Source organism: Equus caballus, chromosome 1 (genome assembly GCF_041296265.1).
Source record: "Equus caballus isolate H_3958 breed thoroughbred chromosome 1, TB-T2T, whole genome shotgun sequence".
Lineage (NCBI taxonomy): Eukaryota > Metazoa > Chordata > Mammalia > Perissodactyla > Equidae > Equus > Equus caballus.
In genome coordinates this window covers 33,555,427-33,573,617 of record NC_091684.1, presented here as the reverse complement: position 1 = coordinate 33,573,617, position 18,191 = coordinate 33,555,427, and the positions used below count along the sequence as shown (strand labels likewise).

The 18,191-nt window shown below is 42.4% G+C and overlaps 1 protein-coding gene across 1 annotated transcript in view; it reads right to left on the bottom strand.

The window, feature by feature from the left end:
• The window catches only part of TLL2 (tolloid like 2), a 133,081-nt gene that overhangs the window by 40,624 nt on the left and 74,266 nt on the right, over window positions 1-18,191 (bottom strand). The window contains exons 4-7 of the mRNA XM_001500497.7: window positions 15,430-15,585; window positions 12,511-12,628; window positions 7,236-7,414; window positions 6,151-6,256 (exon numbers count right to left, since the gene is read on the bottom strand). Coding sequence (XP_001500547.2) covers window positions 6,151-6,256; window positions 7,236-7,414; window positions 12,511-12,628; window positions 15,430-15,585 — 559 coding nt within the window. The remainder of the gene's footprint in view (window positions 1-6,150; window positions 6,257-7,235; window positions 7,415-12,510; window positions 12,629-15,429; window positions 15,586-18,191) is intronic.

Genomic DNA, 18,191 nt, shown 5'->3' with positions numbered 1-18,191 from the left:
CTAGTTCCCACCCTGGTTCTTTCCTTCCCTTCTTAAACCAAGTTTCTGGAAAGAATGGTCTCCACTTTCCATCTGGCTGCCCACCTCTCGTCACTCTGCAATCCAACTGTGATCTGGCCACACCAGCAGAGGCCACCAGTCGCCGACCAATTGACAAGTCAGATGGACACCTGTCAGTCCTCACCTGCCCTCTCTACAGCACTGACACCTTTGCTGCCCCTTCCTCCTCGGACTCTCTCCGTCCTGGTTCCCAGGGCACTGTTTTCTCTGAACAGTAAGTTAGCATCCCCTTCAGCTTCCCTCTTAAGTGCTACCCCTCAGGTTTCTGCCCTCTTCCTCCTCTCTGCTCTCTCCTGCTCCATCTGCTCCTCTGGGTTTTAGCCACCACCTATAGGTTCACAGCTAATTCTCTGAGTCCACCCCCAGAACCACCTGCTAAGCACCAAATGCCTGGTGACCCCTCCACTGGGCTATCTTATGGGTCTCTTATCCAACTCATTCAAAACCAAATGTATTCCATTCTTCTGCTTGTTCCAGACCCCTGCCTTAGCTCAGGAGATCAGCATCCCTTCCTGAATTCTTCCCAGGAGCTCTTAACAGGCCTCCTCCCTGTAGACTCAGCCACCCCTGAGCTACACCCACAGCCTGGCAATGTGATTGCCCTGAAATGCAAGGGCAGGCATGTCACCTCTCTGCGCAGGAGCCTTCGCCCACTTCCCATCACCTCCTGTCTTCTGCCTTCCTCTCCAGCCACTTCTCCCGACACCTCCTCCTCACTCATTATCCTAAGCAACACCAAACTCCTACTGGCCCCAAACATGCCTTTGCACGTGCTGTGCTCCACCAAGGCTGCCCAACCTTCATCTTCTTGTCCACTTGAAAACTGTTCATTCTCCCAAACCCCATCAGTTGGCTTTCCCTCTTAAAAGTCTTCCCGAGCCCTTTCTATCCCTCCCCTCCTGAGCTGACCATTCCCTCCTCTGGGTTACTTTTGAGCCTTATTCATCTAGTCTCTTCTTATCATACTGTATTGTCTTTTTTTGAGGGGTGATGGCCTTCAAACTAGTTATTTACATCCAAAAGGGAACGTGAAAAGGCACCCGTTACCTAGTTATTAGCTGCCCTCTCTTTTCTCTCCTCTCTCTTTTCAAACATTTCCTTTTCCCTAAATTCTGGACGACATTGAAAAAAATTAATTATTCTTATTTCTTCCTGGTTACATTCTTTGTTATCTTTTGTTTTGGTAAATACCTTTTTCTAACTTGGACTTCAAGCTCAATTTCTTTCCACCGTTAGCAGGTGGGAGCCCAGATCATCAGCCGATTTCCTTTTCAGCACCCCTGCCCCCAACATCTAACCCCCGGCCTGCCTTTCTCTGATTCCCATGGCCTCGCCTCTGGGTCCGGAGTCCTCTAGAGAAACTGTAGTGGAATCTTTGCTCTCTCTCACTGACTTCACCAAGTTTTAAACCTCAATGAAGAATTTTACATAAAATTCTAAATTCAATCACCTACTAATCCAAAAATGGGCACTTCTGCTCTAACATAAGATGTGTCCATTTGTAACTATTTTCTTGAATCCCCTGAAGAATGAAATTTTGCTGCACAAAATGCAAGGCTCACCACAATCTCTTAGCAACCAGGCTAACTGATCCTGCCGAGGACCATATCATGTAGGCGACTGTGCCCGTGGTCTGCGGTGTGGATAACGTGTTCTCCCACTCATTGAGTGCTCACTGGACCTCCCTATGTCCCAGGCCCTGCTGGACAGTTCACACGCATCATCTTATTCAATCCTCATAACACCCGCGGAGGGAGGCGCCATGCTTACTAGGATTCCCTCTCTACAGGTGAGAAGACCAAACCTGCAGAGCCGAAGTGACTCACTCAGAGTTCAGAGCAAGTGATGGAGAGCCAGGCCTGGAGCCCACCCTCTGGCCTCTTCCTCCTTCCAGCCAGTGTTTCCCACCACCCAAGAAACAGTGGGGCTTACTGCATATTGGATAAATGGTAGAGTTAAGAACATTGGAGACTTCAGAAACCAACACAACAGTAATAGCACTGGCTCACACTCAGACAGCTCCTCGGGGCTGGGACTCCCTCCCCCGCACTTCCCTGAGCTGCCTGCAAGGCTTTGGGATCTGGAAGACGTATCCTCCACGAGATGTCCCGTGTGTAAACCACTGCAGTAACATCCCCCCTTTTATGTAGGACGACTCTTAGCATTGACATTCTGCTAAAGGAAGAAAGGGTTTGGCAGATGCCTTAGGGAATAAAACTGTCAGTGCCGAGTCCTCCAAACAAGGACGCTCCTGTCCCAGGGAACTGTCTCCTCATCTCCTGGACCCCTGCCCAAGGAAACCTCCAAAGACACTGCTCCCCACAGCCCGGTCCAGCCCGGGGAGGCAATAAACTAGAGGAAGTAAAGTTGGAAGGAGACAGCTCCATCGTAAAGAGACACGGAGACTGAGTTTCCCATCAGCAGGAATAGCATTTGACCCCCCCGGATGAGCAAACGTTCTATAAGCCATTTTCTGCTCTTTTACGGAATCAAAGAGATGTGTCGGCCAGCTCCAGAGGATATATGACTAGGAGTAATGACATGGAGTTAGGGAGGGGGGAACTTTTGACAAAAGGCTCAGGAAAACCCCCCAGTAACCCACTGATAAATGCCCCACTGAAAAAAGTAGTTTTCTGAAAATCCACACAGAACGCTGGCAGAAAGGGCAATGCAGGTATCCACCTACTACAAAAGAGATTTGCTGAAGCCATTCTGAACCCTGGGGCAGGGGTGAGAAGGTAGCTGTGGTAGATGGTCAAAATAATGAATTGTGCCTCCTAATATCCATATCCGTTTGCAACATGAAGTTGCCGCTCCTCTGATTAAGAAGGAGAATCTATTTCTTCATTCACTTGATTCTGGGCTGGTTTTGTGGCTTGCTCTGGTCAGTGGAATGCGACAGAAGTGACATCATGTGAGTTCTAGAGTCTGACACTTAAGAGCCTTGCAGCCTTTCAGCTTGCCCTCCAGGAACTCCAAGTTCGACGTGGTGAAAAGCCCTGTCTGGCCTGCTGGAGGATGAGAGGCCACATGGAGGAGAACCGAGGGGCCCCCGTGGACAGGGAGCACAACAGCCAGACGTGGCACTGGCCATCGTGGACTCCTCAACTCAATCACACTGTCAAACGATTATTGCTATGTGAGTGATCTCCAGTGAGACCAGAGAAGAATGAGCCAGACTGACCTACAATATCATAAAAAATAGCTGTTGTAAGCCACTAAGTTTGGGGGTAGGTTGTTCTGCAGTGATAGATGACATCACAGTAGCAGAAGGGAAGTCTGCCTCCCTCCAACACCTTCAGGGAGCTGCTCTGCTCCTCCTCGCTGCTCATCACACCATGGGCTGCCCCCTTGTCAATCTCCCTCCCAGGAGTTCTTGGTACATTTGATGAGGAACTATTATTTCATGGGTTTGGTCCATGGTCTTCCACTGGTCTGTGCTGATAAAATGGTTCACACTGACAGCAGTGTTAATAATGACTATCTCCTGAGGGGCAAAGGGGATGGCATTATGAGCTAGAGGGGAAAAAATAGAGTTTTTTTTTTAAAAGAAAGACACGAAAAGAAATGCTGGTGCCAGAAGATACTCTGTCTACATTCTTGCCTTGGCCTCTGGCTTCAGAGCTTTGCACAGTAACTGGCGCATAGCAGGTATTGAAAAGGCAGAGCAGTTCCTACAACCCACGAGTAGTACTTTATCCCAAATTCCCTACATAGCGGATACTTGCAGGTTCTCCTTAATGAAGTGACCACCACATTTGCGAGTATGTGGAAAGAACTGCAAGGAGGATAATGGAAATTTCTTCTCTCACCTATTTATTTCCCAGCATTGCAGATATCCCTATCTTCTGTGACTCATTCATTCATTTATTCATTTAACAAATATTTATTGAACACCTACTCTTTGCCAGGTACCGTGTTGGGTGCTGGGGACTAGAAGAGAATGAGATTGTCTCTGTCTTCAAAGATCTCAGTCTAGTGAGGGAGAGGGGAATACAACAGATAAATATTAATAGATAAATGTATAAGATTAATTAATAGGTAAATTATAAAGCAATACAAAGAGTTATGACAGTCATAGAAATAAGAACCAAGCTACACGCTTCTCACCTGGACCAGCTTGACATTGGCTCCCTGACAAAATCAATACTTTCCCTCTACTTAGTAGCCTGCCACCCCTGGGGTTGATGTGGCGCTAACCAGCCATTCCCCACAGGATTTTCCAAACTTGTGAGTCAGCGCAGCCCCACAACCCAAGCATTCCCCCTGTGAGCTCTGCAAGGTGGGCTCTCATCCTGACCCCCACAGTCCAGAGCAGGTCCCTCAAAATCTCGGTTTCCTAACCTGGAAGAGGAAACATCCGATTTCCATATGGCAATGAATGGATCACATCTGTGAATCCCTCAGCCATCTGCACCAGACTGAGAAGTTACAACATGAAATGTTTGAGCTGGAAGGGGCCTGGGGAACATCAAGTCCAACCCTCTCATGAGGAAACTGAGGCCCAGGGAGGTAAAGATTGACCCAGCGCACAGCTGCCCCTAATTACTGTGTAGCCCTCCCTCAGTACCAAGGGGCATGGGAGAACTAAGACTAAAACCGAGTCTCCTGACTCCCAGTTCAGTGGCCTCTTCATGACACCATGTTGCCCTTGGTGTCTTCCGACAAAGAGCCAGGAGAAGAGTAAAGAGAACAGGGTAGTTCAGTCCCATGCCAGTTGCTCCAAGATGCTGACCTTGACAAACTCCACCTATTAGAGCTGCAGAGAGCTCCTGCCGGGATGCAAGATGGAGCTCATAACTAAATCAGCTGTGTGGCCGGAGGAACAGTGTCCCCTGAGAACCTGAGATGCCGATGTTTGGAGGATCTCTCCCCCAGTTCTACGACCTCATCAACAGGATGCTTTCAGCAGCCTTACCCAAGAGCCAAGGCATCCTGGGTAAATAGTTTCCCTTTCACTCAGAAGAGCTGTGTGTCTCCTGAATGAATGATTTCTTTTGAGCTTTATGGACACAGTGACACATGAAATGGAGTTGTTTCCTTCTTTGCTGTGACCTCTAGGAAGCACAGGGCAGGATTTGCTGCCGACCACAACAAAGTGCACACGACTTTGTGGCATATCTCTGAATACTAAACTGATTCCAAGTTTCAACTTAGCTGTCTACTCTTGGTCTCTCCCCCTACCCCATCCCCACATTTCCTCACCTATTTTTTTCCTTGTCCTGCATACATATTGGGAATCACCTTGGATTTCTCCATTTTTTTAATTGATTAAATAAACAAATAAAAAGCAAACAAGCCGATTTTAAGAGGAGACTGAGAAAAAAGTGCCAAGAGAGAAAATATTTGCACTGTGTCTCCTTTAATCCAAGGGTGGACAGACCCACCAAACTGGGACTAGCAGGGGAAAACTCGTATATACAAAACGCTTTTATGGTCTAGAAGCAAGGGCAGTAATGAAAATACTTAACACCTGGTCCAGCACAGCACTAACTCATCAAAACAGAGCCTGCTGATGCCAGCTGTAAATAACTGGTCCGGCCATCCTTGGGGATACCAGCTACCATGATGTGTGACCAGTAGGCAGACCTGGATCTTTGCTTTCACTACAACCCCAGCTACCCATGTGCCCCTGAGCTGCCTAGGGCCTCATTTTCCTCACCTCTAAAATGAACACATGATTTACCACCCTCCAAGCTCTGACACAGTCTAGCTTCCAATAAACCAAATCTCTTCTAGGAGAACTTGGTAGGAAATGCTTTAGAAGATTCCCCGCCCACTGGAAATTTTACACAGAGCCTCTAAGTTATTATCCCAGCCAACCTCTCCATAATTTCCCTTTTCCAGTTTGCTGCTTGTGACACTAGGGCATGATGGAACACCAGCTCCACAATGGGATTCAATCTTATTAGTGAGAACCTGATTAGATTATATTTCACTGCAGCCCAGAGGCCACTGTATTTCAAGGACAGACACGCCAACTGTGCTATGAGCATGCAGAGACCCACTCTCCGCAGACCTCCAGGAATCCGACCCACGCCTGCGGCAGGCACAGTAAAACACAGACGAGGCATAACCATAGATTCCGACCTTGAGAAGGTGTTCCGGGCGTAGTGCATGATGCTGTCAAAGTCGTACGTCTCTCCCAGAGAGCTCACTTCCCCAGCTTCCATTTTTAAGAAATTATACTCCTGACCTGTGACACAACACTCTGTTAAGGCCTTTGAAAACCAAGGCAGGCACCTGAAAGGAGGCAGAGTGGGGAGAAGGAGGGCCCATAGCAACTCCTGAGAGCTCTGTTAGCCCAATCATCAAATAACACAGTTGGGGAGGGGGGATTCTTGTTTTTTTAGCAGATTAGAAATTCGAAACTTGGAATAGCCCTATGTTCTCCCAATCCCACTACCCAACACACACCACCCCCAATGCCACTCGAAACTCTTTAACTTTGAGAACAGGTTAGTTATCAATCTGATTGCTCAAAAATTAAAAAAAAAAAAATCTCTGATCTTGCTATTGAAGGAACAATGACAACAAATCAAAGAGTTAAGTTAAATCCCAAATAGTTCACAATTCAGACTCTCAGAAGCATTTTTACGGCAACCATATTATTCAACCAGCTACTTTCATGTTCAATATGAACTTCTATATAAAATTATTTAACATGAAAAGGTATTTTTTAAAAATCTAGACACTTCCTCTGCCTTGCGTGCGGTAGAACATTCCTAGGTAGAAATATTGTTTTCACATGTACTCACATCCTAATTATATTTCAGTTTCAAAAAGATGTGTTGCCTAAGTCAGCAAAAATGCGTCTTATAAAAGCAACCAGGAGAACTCTTTTTGGCTTATCAGCTTTGATGCTGCAACAGTGTGCTGGTCAATTCTGTTCCTATTAGGAAATGGAGATGGATTTCCTTGTCCTTTATTTACAACATGGAAAGTCACTTTGCTTCTGCTCTAACCCACAAGCTATGGCAGACGACCTCCCAGGAAGGGCCAGGGATGGACAGTGGCAGTGCTGATGACAAATCCCTGCACAATAAGGTTGCTGCCTCCATACTTACAAATGAGCATTGGTCCGCTCCCAGCAACCCCTCTCCTTCACTCCTGCCTGACCCCATGGATGCCACCTTCCTCGCCAGTGGCTTCCAGACTCCACACAGGCTCCTTACCTGGCTGGATGTTTTCTCTGATAATGGTGACATGCTGGTCTCTGTCTGGCCGGGCATGTTCATGCCAGAACCCAACCACGTGGCCCAGCTCGTGCACCACAATGCCAAACTTGTCACAGTTTTTCCCAATGGATATCTCCTGCGGGCCTCCTCCTCGGCGCCCAACATAGGAACAACAGCTGGATAATTGCAGAAATACCCAGGTCAGCAGGTCAGGGAGTAGCAAGAGTCTAATGCCCCTCCCCAATGTGTACGTGTGCATGTGCGTGTGTGTGTCTACTAAGCAAAACACAGAATTTCAGGGCTGAAAGTGCTCTCTTCGTCCAACTTCCCTCCCAATATAGAAATCCCCTCCAAAATGGTTCTTGACTTTTTTGGTGGTCATGGATCCACTCGAGAATCTGAAGAAAGATATAGTCTCTCTTCCTGGAATAAAGCACATACCCTCCCCCACCCATCCACCCCCAAGTCTCTGCTGGGCCGTCTCTGATGACAAGAAGGAGAGACAAGAGAAGGAGTCAGCTGAGTTTCTGTAAAGTGTATGTCTTGGTCCCATTATCAGAGGAGCCTTAGAAATGACTCCCCTTCCGGGCAGAATTATTTTTTCAAATAATATTTATTCATTATTCCTAACATAGAAAGGTATAAAAAAAGAAATTAAAATGGTCCCTACTCCCACCAACCAGAAAATCTCTATTAAACATTAAAAAAATACAGACTCATACTACAAAAGATTGAAGTATCAAGTCTCCACCCCATCTCTAATCTCTTTATCCAAAGACAACCATTGTTAACAGTTTCTTGAACATCCTTCCAGAAAATTTTATATATATATATTTTTTAAATTATAAAATACTCTAAGTAACTTGTCCTTCATCTTACCTCTTTTCCTCCTTGATTTAGAGATCTTTGTATAACAACACATATCGACCTCCCTCACTCTTTCCAAAGCAACACAGTACTAAATTGTATTTAACCAGTCTCCTATTAATGTACATTTAGGCTGATTCCAGTTTTTGCTATTTAAACAAAGCCTTATGGGAGAGGCAGACAAAACAAACAAACAAACAACAACAAGAAAACAAAGAAATGGTTGGACTCCTACTTGTTCGTGGTAGCATAAATTTCTAGGAATGGGATTAATGGATAAAAAGATATGTGCATTTGAAACTTTGATAGATACCATCAAATTGCAACCCCAAAATGCTGTGTTTATTTATATGCCCACTAATAATATATTTTAAAAGTCCTGTTTCCCCATAACCTGGCCACCACTGGTTTTATCAAATGCTTTTTGCCAACTGAATAGGTGGAAAATGGTATTTCACTGTATTGAGATTAGTTTTTCATGTTTTATGTATAACATTTGTATTTTTTTTTCTTGTGACCTATGTGATCACATCTTCCCCCAGTTTTCTTTTGGGTTGTCCATCTTTTTATTACTGATTTGTAAGAACCGTTTGTAAATTAGGGAAATTAGTCTTTTGATTGTCAAATGTGTTGCAAATATTTTTCTCACTTTGTTATTTCTCATTTGACTTAGTTTTTTGTATATGTGTTGTTTTTGCCATAGAGAACTTAAATTTTAATGTAACATCTTCATTTTCTTGTGTCCTGCTTAGAAAGGCCAGCTATCTTCCAAGATTATAAGTAAAATCCACTCTTGCTTCCTTCTAATACTTGAAAGAAAAGTTTTCTTTTCTTTTCTTTCTGTTTCTTTTAACAAATGTTTACATCTTTGATGCAGCTAGCTATGTTTTTGGTGTAAGAAGTGAGGTAAGAATCCAGCTTTATTTTATTCACACTGAGCTATCTAAACATCCCAAAACTCAAGTATCCTAATTGACTAACCCATCTTTCTCTCACTCACTTAAAATGCTGCATAAATTAGTGTATAGGCATATTCACTTTAAACTCTTTTCTCTGTATGTCTATTTTTTTCTTAAGTTGCAAATGTTTTTAAATCTTATTATCTTCATTTGAATTTTAATATCCTATATGTTTGGATAGACCATCAGACCTCTTCCTATAATCCCCTCCCCTACCTGTCCCTCAGTCACTACTGTTTGTTTTCTCTATCTCTTTCTGTTTTTTTTGGGTTATTTTTACACGGTCATTACTCCATATAAACTCCAGTATCATTTGTTCAAATTCTAAAAAATATATACATACATTTCTACATATACATATATGGAGATGTTGTTTAAATCTGAATGGCATGAATTTGTAGGTTATTTTAGGGAGCTCTGACATCTTTACTATGTTGAATATTCCCATACCAGGAAATGGTATGTGTTCCCATTTCTACTTTTTTTTTTTTAAAGTTTCCTTAGAGTTTTAGCACTTTTTTCCTCTAGGTCTGGCATATTTTTGCAATTTTGTTAAGTTTATTCTTAGATATATTATCTGTTATGTTTCTATTAAAGCTGTGATTTTCTTCTCCCATTATAAAAGTGTATCAAACTATTTCATTATAAGGGAAAAGAATTAATTTTTTGTTTATTAATTTTTGTAATCGGTCACCTTAATAGGGTCTCCTTTTGTTTCTAATGGTTTCTCAGTTGATTTGCTGGGTTTTTTAGGCACTCATCACATTAACTTCAAACAATACAAATATTGTCTTGTTCCTGCCAATATTCGTCATGTTTATTTCTTTCTTTTGTCTAATTATATTAGCATGTCCAAAAAAATGTGACATGATTATGGTGATCATGAATATCTTTGACTTGTTCCTGATTCTAACAGAAATGCTTCTAGGATTATCATTGATAAATATGATGTGGGCTTTTGGGTTAAATATATACAACATTTATTTTTTGTAAGTCAAGGAACTATCCTTGATATCTATTCCTGTGCTACCCTGGCTAGTTTTTGTTTGTTTGTTTTTGCTGAGGAAGAGTAGCCCCAAGCTAACATCTGCTGCCAATCTTCCTCCTTTTGTATGTGAGCCACAACCAAAACACGGCCACTAACAGATGAGTGGCGTGTGTCCAAGCCCAGGAACGGAACCCAGGCCGCCAAGCAGAACGTGCCAAACTTAACCACTAGGCCACCAGGGCCAGCCTTCTTGGCTAATTTTTTAAAACAAAAAATGCACGTTGAATTGTGCAGATGCTTTTTAAGCATCTGTTGAGATATGAATATGGCTTCTCTCCTTTGACCTGTCAATACAGTGAGTCACACAAATAGATTTCCTATTGTTGAACTAGTCATGTATTCCTTAGACCAAATTTCTTGGCAGCCACCTCTTCTACTCCGGTATTGCTGAGTTCTATGTGCTAACATTTTAGTTAGGATTTTGCAAGGCTATTCATAAGTTAGATGAATCTATACTTCTCTCTTTTTTTGATGCCATCTTTTTCATTTTAGGGTAGCAATGTCATGACAGTTCCTTAAAACTAATTTATAAGGAAGTGTTCTTCTTTCTCTAGCCTCTAAAAAGCTTAAATAGTACCAAAATAATCTCTTTCTTGAAGGTTTGAAAGAATTCATCTGTGAAACTCTGGATTGGATGCTTTAGGGGAGAGAGATTTCTCCTCAATTTTTCCATTTCTTTCAAAGTTACTGGTGTGTGCCAGCACTTTATACTCACCTTGAAGTCATTCACATTATCCAGATTTCCACATTTCTTGCCCTAGAGTTTTGCAAAAACTCTTTATGATTCTGCTGAATCTATGGCTATTTCCTCCTTTCTCATTTCTGATTTTGTATATTTCTGCAGTCACTTTTTTGCTTTAGTTGGACTAACAAGTAAGGAATTTATAGTTTTTTGTTTGTTTGTTTAAAGAATTCACTCTTCAATTTATTAGTTCTATGTTAACTTGTTGACTTTCTTGCGCTCTCATTGGGTTTCTTTTGTTGAGGTGGTGTTTTTTATGTATTTATTTTGCTAACTTCTTTGAATTGAATATTTAATTGTCATTCTTAATTCTTGATGTGGACATTTGAGGCTGTGGGTTTTCTTCTGGACATGGCTTCAACTACAGCTCTTTAATTTTGAACCGTAGGGCTTTCATTATCTAGACAGCTTGTAATTTTAATCCTGATTCTTTATGACCTAAGAGTTGTAAAAAGGGGGAGCTTTTAACTTACCAAGCAATGAAGGGGTGTTTATTCTATTTTTTGTTATTATGTTATTATGTCCAGTTTCATTGCTTTGCAATCAGGGAATATTTTAATGCTATTTCTGCCTTTTAGAATTCATTGAGGTCTTCTTAATGCTTAATAGATGGACAATGTCTATAAATGTTCTACAGGCACTTTAAAAAAAAAGACGCGTCATCAGGTTACAGAATCTGATAGACCCCTAGGATCAACTCCGTTAATTATATGTTTCCCATGCTCTATAAATCTCTACTTGCTTTTTGGTCAATTTGACATTGATCTACTTGGGTTGACAGAAATGAAATAAAGTCTCCTGCTGCTGGTGTTTCTGTCGATTTCCCCTTGAATTCCCTGGGGCTTGTTTTATGACTCTTAATGCTATGCTATTTGCTGCATAAAGATTTATGAGGGTTATATTCTCACCATAGTTTGTACCCTTTCTCATTATAAAGTGTCTCACCTTTTTTTTTTTTTTTTTTTAACACTTTCTGACTTTAAAAACAAAACACAAAAGGCCTTGTCTCTAACTAAAATTGTGACCTCCGCTTTCTTTCTGTTAGCATTTGCCTGTATGCCTTCTTTCCTTTCCTTTTAAACCTTTCTGGGTCATTTTCTTCAGTAGTCATTTTATGTAAACAGCACATACTTGGGTCCAAGTTTTTGAATCAATATGGCAACCTTTTTCTTTCAGTAGGAGAGTACACCACACTCACATTTATTGGCATAACAGATAAGTTTAGTCACAATCCAGTTGTCTTATTATTTGTTATGCTTTCTGGAGGAAGTCTGTAAGCCCATGGAGCCCACAGAATTACACGCAGAATTTTGCATATATGTACATCCATCACAAGGGAGCCTATAGCTTCATCAGATTCCCAGTGGGGTCACTGACCCCAAATTGATTCAGAACCACTTCTCCATATGAAACACCCCAATTCCTTCAACTGCTCCCATGACAGGAGATCCAGACCCTTTGTCTCCTCTTGACCCACCTACTTTGTCACTGGATTGTGAGTTCACTGAGGGCAAGGGATGTTTCTGACAACTCTGGATTCCTATATCTCACAGCTCGTTGGAAATAGTGATTTTACAGAGAAAATTCAAGACTCACAAGTCACCTGATTTGTCTGCCTCTGATTCCGCTGAGGCAACCTTGCTCTTGCTTACTTACCCACAGGTTCTGTAACTGAACTTAATAAAGCTTTCTTCGTTGGTCCTCTCTATGAAGGTCACACAGGTGTGCTTCTCCCAGTGTCTCATGGCCTGCTTAAAAATGGCCCTCTGGCTTCCTGAAATGACGAGGAAAGAGCTCATCACTTCACTCATGGGTCTATTTCTTCCTTAGATGCTTTAAGTCATGCTGGCTTATGACAAAGCTTGTCCCAACGATCAAAAAAAGCCTGTTCAGGTGACCCAGAATAGAAATGCACTAGGAAAAAGGATTTCCTTTGCTAAGAATACAATATAACTTTCCTGAGGTACCAAAACTTAGAAAGTAGGAGTTTGTGAATTGGAAGCGAGGGTAAAAATAGATTTTCAAAATATCCTGGGTTTCCCAACTTCTCCTTTGAATTGAAAGTACTTTTCTAAACTCGTAAAATCTTACCCAGGTTATTCAACTTGGAAATTTCAGGTTTTTGAAGTAGCTCACCTGCACTGCATGCCACCCCCTTATTTTATTTTATACCTATAGGAGAGTATTCCCTTATTCTCTCAAAACTCTATTGGCACATACATTCATGCTACTTTTGCATGAGGGGTCAGTGTTTGCTGGGGGACCTTGAGCAAAATTTTCTACAAGGCCTTTCACAACGATGAACTTCACACCTTCTCTGAACCTGTCTTCATATTCCCTTGAGTAGAAATTTGTTGAATAATAAAACAATAAGTAAATTGTCTGGGACCAAGAATAAAGAAGTTGTAAACTCTAGGCTGATAGTTATGTATAGTCAATAAGTATTCTTTTCAAAATCTATCAATCTGAAATAAAGAAGACTATTTTGATTTTGCTAGAAGCAACGAGAAGGAACTGGAAAAATAGTTGTTTGGGAAATTCAGAGGATGATTGGTGTGGGCTCTGAGTTCTAGAATGACCTTGTTGCAAAAAACAAAAAAATCCCACTGGCGAGACTCCCATCATAGTCTAGAAGATGTGAGTGTGGTGTCATATTGTTGTCCCCAAAAACATACATACAGAATAAAGAGTAACTTAGCTGTCCGTTTTTTGGATATCTTGACACATTTTGTGCAAATTGTTTATAGCTCAATCACTCACCAAAATAGCAATCCTACTAATTACAGAATAACATAAAATCTCTGTGTAAAGGAAGTTCTTTATATAAAATTAGTTAATTTTGATGAAGGTTATAAATATCTTTGGTCAGAAAAGCACACCAGATCTGAAAGAACACTTAAGATACCAAAGAACAAAAGTTAATAGCTGATTATAATTTTACATATCAATTCTTTAGGCACACATCTTTCTCTCCTGTTAGGATTGGGAGCCCCTTGAGGGCAGAGTGAAGTCTTAGGCATCTTTTTATCGTCAGCACCTAATTAAGTATCTGGTACTAGGGGGCCCTGGGTTAATGCCAAGGGAGTGAAAGGGAACGAACAGCATGAATGCCGCCAGGAAAAGAGAGAGGAAGGGGGGTGGCCTGGAGGCCTCCATGCTCTCTTCCAGGTTCCAGGTCCCTGTTGTCAAGGTGTTCACAGTTCCTTTACCCATCAGCGGTTTTCAGTGGCTTTGGCAAGTCATTAGAACGTCTGCTTCATCTACCAGCTCTCATAGTAGAAGTCACAGAGCCACAGAGAGGAGATGGGCTCATAAATGCCGTCAGCATTGAGAGCCCAGAAAAGGCAGCTCCTTGTGGTTATTCTTTCAAGCATTCAACTAATATTGGTCAGAAGCCTGCTGAGCATAACTGTTGAGTGTCTACTATGAGTCCTACTTCTAGGTGTTGGAGATATAGGAATGAAAACAAGACGGGAAAACAGATCCTACAGTGCTTGGGCAGAGACAAAAAATTTTTTTTAAATACAGGTAAAATAATTTCAGGTAACAGGGAGTGCTGTAAAGACTATAAAGCAGGGTGCCGGGAGAGAGAAGAGCTGGAGGGCGAGAAGGGAGTTGAATAAGGCCTTTCTGTGGACATGACATTCCATCTGAGACTCCCATGAGAAGAAGAAGCCAGCCAAGAGAAGATCTGGGGAAAGAGCAGTCTAGGCAGAGAGAAGGGCAAGCGCAAGTGTGCAAAGGGGGCAATGAGGTGACATGTTCCAGAAAAGAAAGCTGACTGGAAAGGCCAGTGCCAGGCACTGAGGAGGAGGCGGGTCAAAGGCCAGGAGAAAGGCTGCCCGGACAGAGGGCGTCAGAGGCCACCGTCAGGGCTCTCGGTGTCATTAGTGGGATGGGAAACCCCTGCATGACATATATCTTAAAGATAATAATACCAATAGCAAACAATTACTAATTATTATGTGCCAGGCACTATTCTAAGTGCTTTATCCAAATTAACTCATTTAATTCTCAGAACAACCCTATGGGGTAGAAAATATTATCATCTGCATTTACACAAGAGAGAACTGAGGCAGAGAGAGGTTAAGTAACTTCCCCAGGGCGTAGTGCTGGTAAGTGCTGCAGCCAGGATTGGACCACATCTACTGGCCCACACTGGTTACCGTACAGAGTACTGCTGGGGATGAGGGGTGGTGCAGAGCGCTCATCCACGCAGACGACTGGTGAGCCACAGTGTGTAGCTACTCACACTCTTCCTTCTGGCTGGAGGGCTTTGCTCACACAGCCACTGTGCAAACTCTGTCTATCCTTCAAGACCAGGGTCATATGTAACCCCCTGCATGAAAGCTTGGGGACCAGGTCACCACCTTTGAAGACTTGGCCCCAAAAGATACTGCAGTTTCCCCAGGCCTAGTGCACTAGACCCTGTAGGCATGCGGGAACATTAGCAGATAGGACTGCTGTGGCCCCAGCTTCTGCTCCATCCCACCTGAGTCCTTCCTGGGAGGACTCTGTTAACCTAGGGAGACAAAACATCCATCCCCAAAGCAGGCCTCATGTGGGGCTACTGACCAGTGAAGTTCCCTCCGATGACGTAGGGGATGACCCCTCCAGGCCATATCCTCTCTGTCCTTGAGGTTGTAGCTCTTCGAACCCGGGGAGAGAAGGTCTCAGCTCTGGCACTCGAGGTCCCAGGGCTCTGCGGAAGCATGACATTCCCCTTGCCATCTGCAAGAGAGTCATACTGCCATTTACTTTGCCTTTAATTGCTCCTGTGAGCTACAGTTCAGATTGTATTATCCACGAATCCACAAAAGGGGGTGTTAAAAACACATATTCTAAAGGGGCTATTTGGTCTGTTCAGGGTTTTGAACCCCTGGATGATAGTTTTCCAGTTGGGGCAAGAGCAACTGTAGTAAGTGTACCGGGTATATGATGGGAGTGGGCCTGGCTTGTCGGAGGCCTTGAACGAGGCCCCAAGGGGCTCAAGGGCAGCCTGAGGGCCACAGAATCGAGAGGGCCTAGACAATTCACAGTCCTTTACAATGAAGCCGAGATGGGGTGTGCTCTCTTCTCAGAGCCTCGAACATTTGAGGGAACAAAGTGAGTCCATCCCCTGCCTTGACCAAACATTGTCAATGTTGCAAATTTTGAAAATAATTTGGTCAGTAGGACAGATAAAGTGAAGCAGTCTGTGATGCTAGGAAAACAAACTCTTTGTAAGGTAAACCCCTGGAGAAAGCAGAGCCTCATAAAATCCACCAGCTCTTCCCAGTCTCTCGGCACATCTGGACCTTTAAGAAAGGAACGTGGGAAAGCAGTGGAGGGTCTCCTTAAGGTTCTGTGTCCAGGTATGGCCCCTGGAAATAGCAGAGATAGACAGGTGGGCTGCAACCAAATAATTGAATCCACATTCATTTTACTCACCATTCAGACAATTTAACGTTTTGTTTTGAGTCCACTTGCTTAAAATCCCTCATTGTCTTCATTTGGATCATTTTCTCTTTAGTTTTTATATTTTTTCCCTAAAAATCAGCTTTTTGTTTTGTTGATTCTTTTCATTTTTCATTATTTCACCAATTTTACTACTTCCCTCTATTTTCCTTTATTTTATGCTGTTTCCTTTCTAGCTTCTTTTCTTTCTTTTAAAAAAATTGAGATGTAATTCACACACTGTAATCATCGCCCTTTTAAAGTGTACAATTTAGTGGGTCTTAGTATATTCACACAGTTGTGCAACCAACACTATGATAGAATTGCACATTTTCATCACCCCAAAAAAGAAATCCTGTGTCCGTGAGGAGTCGCCGCCCATTTCTCCTTCCTCCCAGTCCTTGGCAACTAGTATTCTACTTTCTGTTTCTATGGATTTGCCTATCCTGGACATTTCATATAAAGGGAATCATGTAACACGTGGCCTTTTGTGTCTGGCTTTTTTCATTTAGCATTTTTTCAAGGTTTATCCATGTTGCAGCATTAATCAGTACTTCATTACATTTTGTGGCTGAATGATAGTCCACTGCATGGATATACCACATTTTGTTTATCCATTCCTCAGTTGATGGACATTTGGGTTGTTTCCACTTTTTGGCTATTGTGAATAATGCTGTTATGAACATCAATGTACGCATTTTTGTGTGGGCATATGTTTTCAGTTTGCTTGGGTATATACCAAAGAGTGGAATTGTTGGGTCATATTGTAACTCCGTGTTTAACCTTTTGAAGAACCACAGACATACTTCGAAGATGTTGTTGGTTCAGTTCCAGACCACTGCAATAAATTGAATATTGCAATAAAGCAAGTCACATGAATTTTTTGGCTTCTCAGTGCATATAAAAGTTATGTTTACACTATACTGTAGTCTATAAGCGTGTAATAGCATTATGCATTAAAAAAACAGAGTACATACCTTATCCAAAAAATATTTTATTGCTAAAAATGCCAACCCTCATCTGAGCCTTTAGCAAGTCATAATATTTTTGCTGGTGAAGGGAACAGCCTCAACGTTATGGCTGCTGACTGATCAGAGTGGTGGTTGCTGAAGACTGGGGTGGCTGTGGCAATTTCTTAAAATAAGACAGCAATGAAGTTTGCCACATAGATTGACTCTTCCTTTCACAAACGATTTCTCTGTAGCATATGATACTGTTTGATAGCATTTTATGCACAGTAGAACTTCTTTCAAAGTCAGTCCTCTCAAACTCTGTTGCTGCTTTATCAACTAAGTTTATTTAGTGTTCCAAACCCTTTGTTGTCATTTCAACAATCTTCACGGCATCTTCACCAGGAGTAGATTCCATCTCAAGAAACTACTCTCTTTGCTCATCCATAAGAAGCAACTTCTCATCTGTTAAAGTTTTATCATGAGATTGCAGTCATTCAGTCACATTATCCAGCTCCACTTCTAATTCCAGTTCTCTTGCTATTTCTACCACATCTGTAAGTTACTTCCTCCACCGAAGTCTTGAGACCCTCAAAGTCAACTATGAGGGTTGCAATTGATTTCTTTCAAACTCCTGGTAATGTTGATATTTTGACCTCTTCCCATGAATTACAAATGTTCTTAATGTCATCTAGAATGCTGAATCCCTTCCAGAAGATTTTCAATTTACTCTGCCCAGAGCCATCAGAGGAATCACTATCTGTGGCAGCTATGGCCTTATGAAATGTATTTCTTAAATAACGAGACTTGAAAGTCGAAATTACTCCTTGATCCATGGGCTGTAGAATGGATGTTGTATTAACAGGCATGAAAACATTAATCTCGTTGTACATCTCCATCAGAGCTCTTGGTTGACCAGGTGTATTGTCAACTAGCAGTAATATTTTGGAA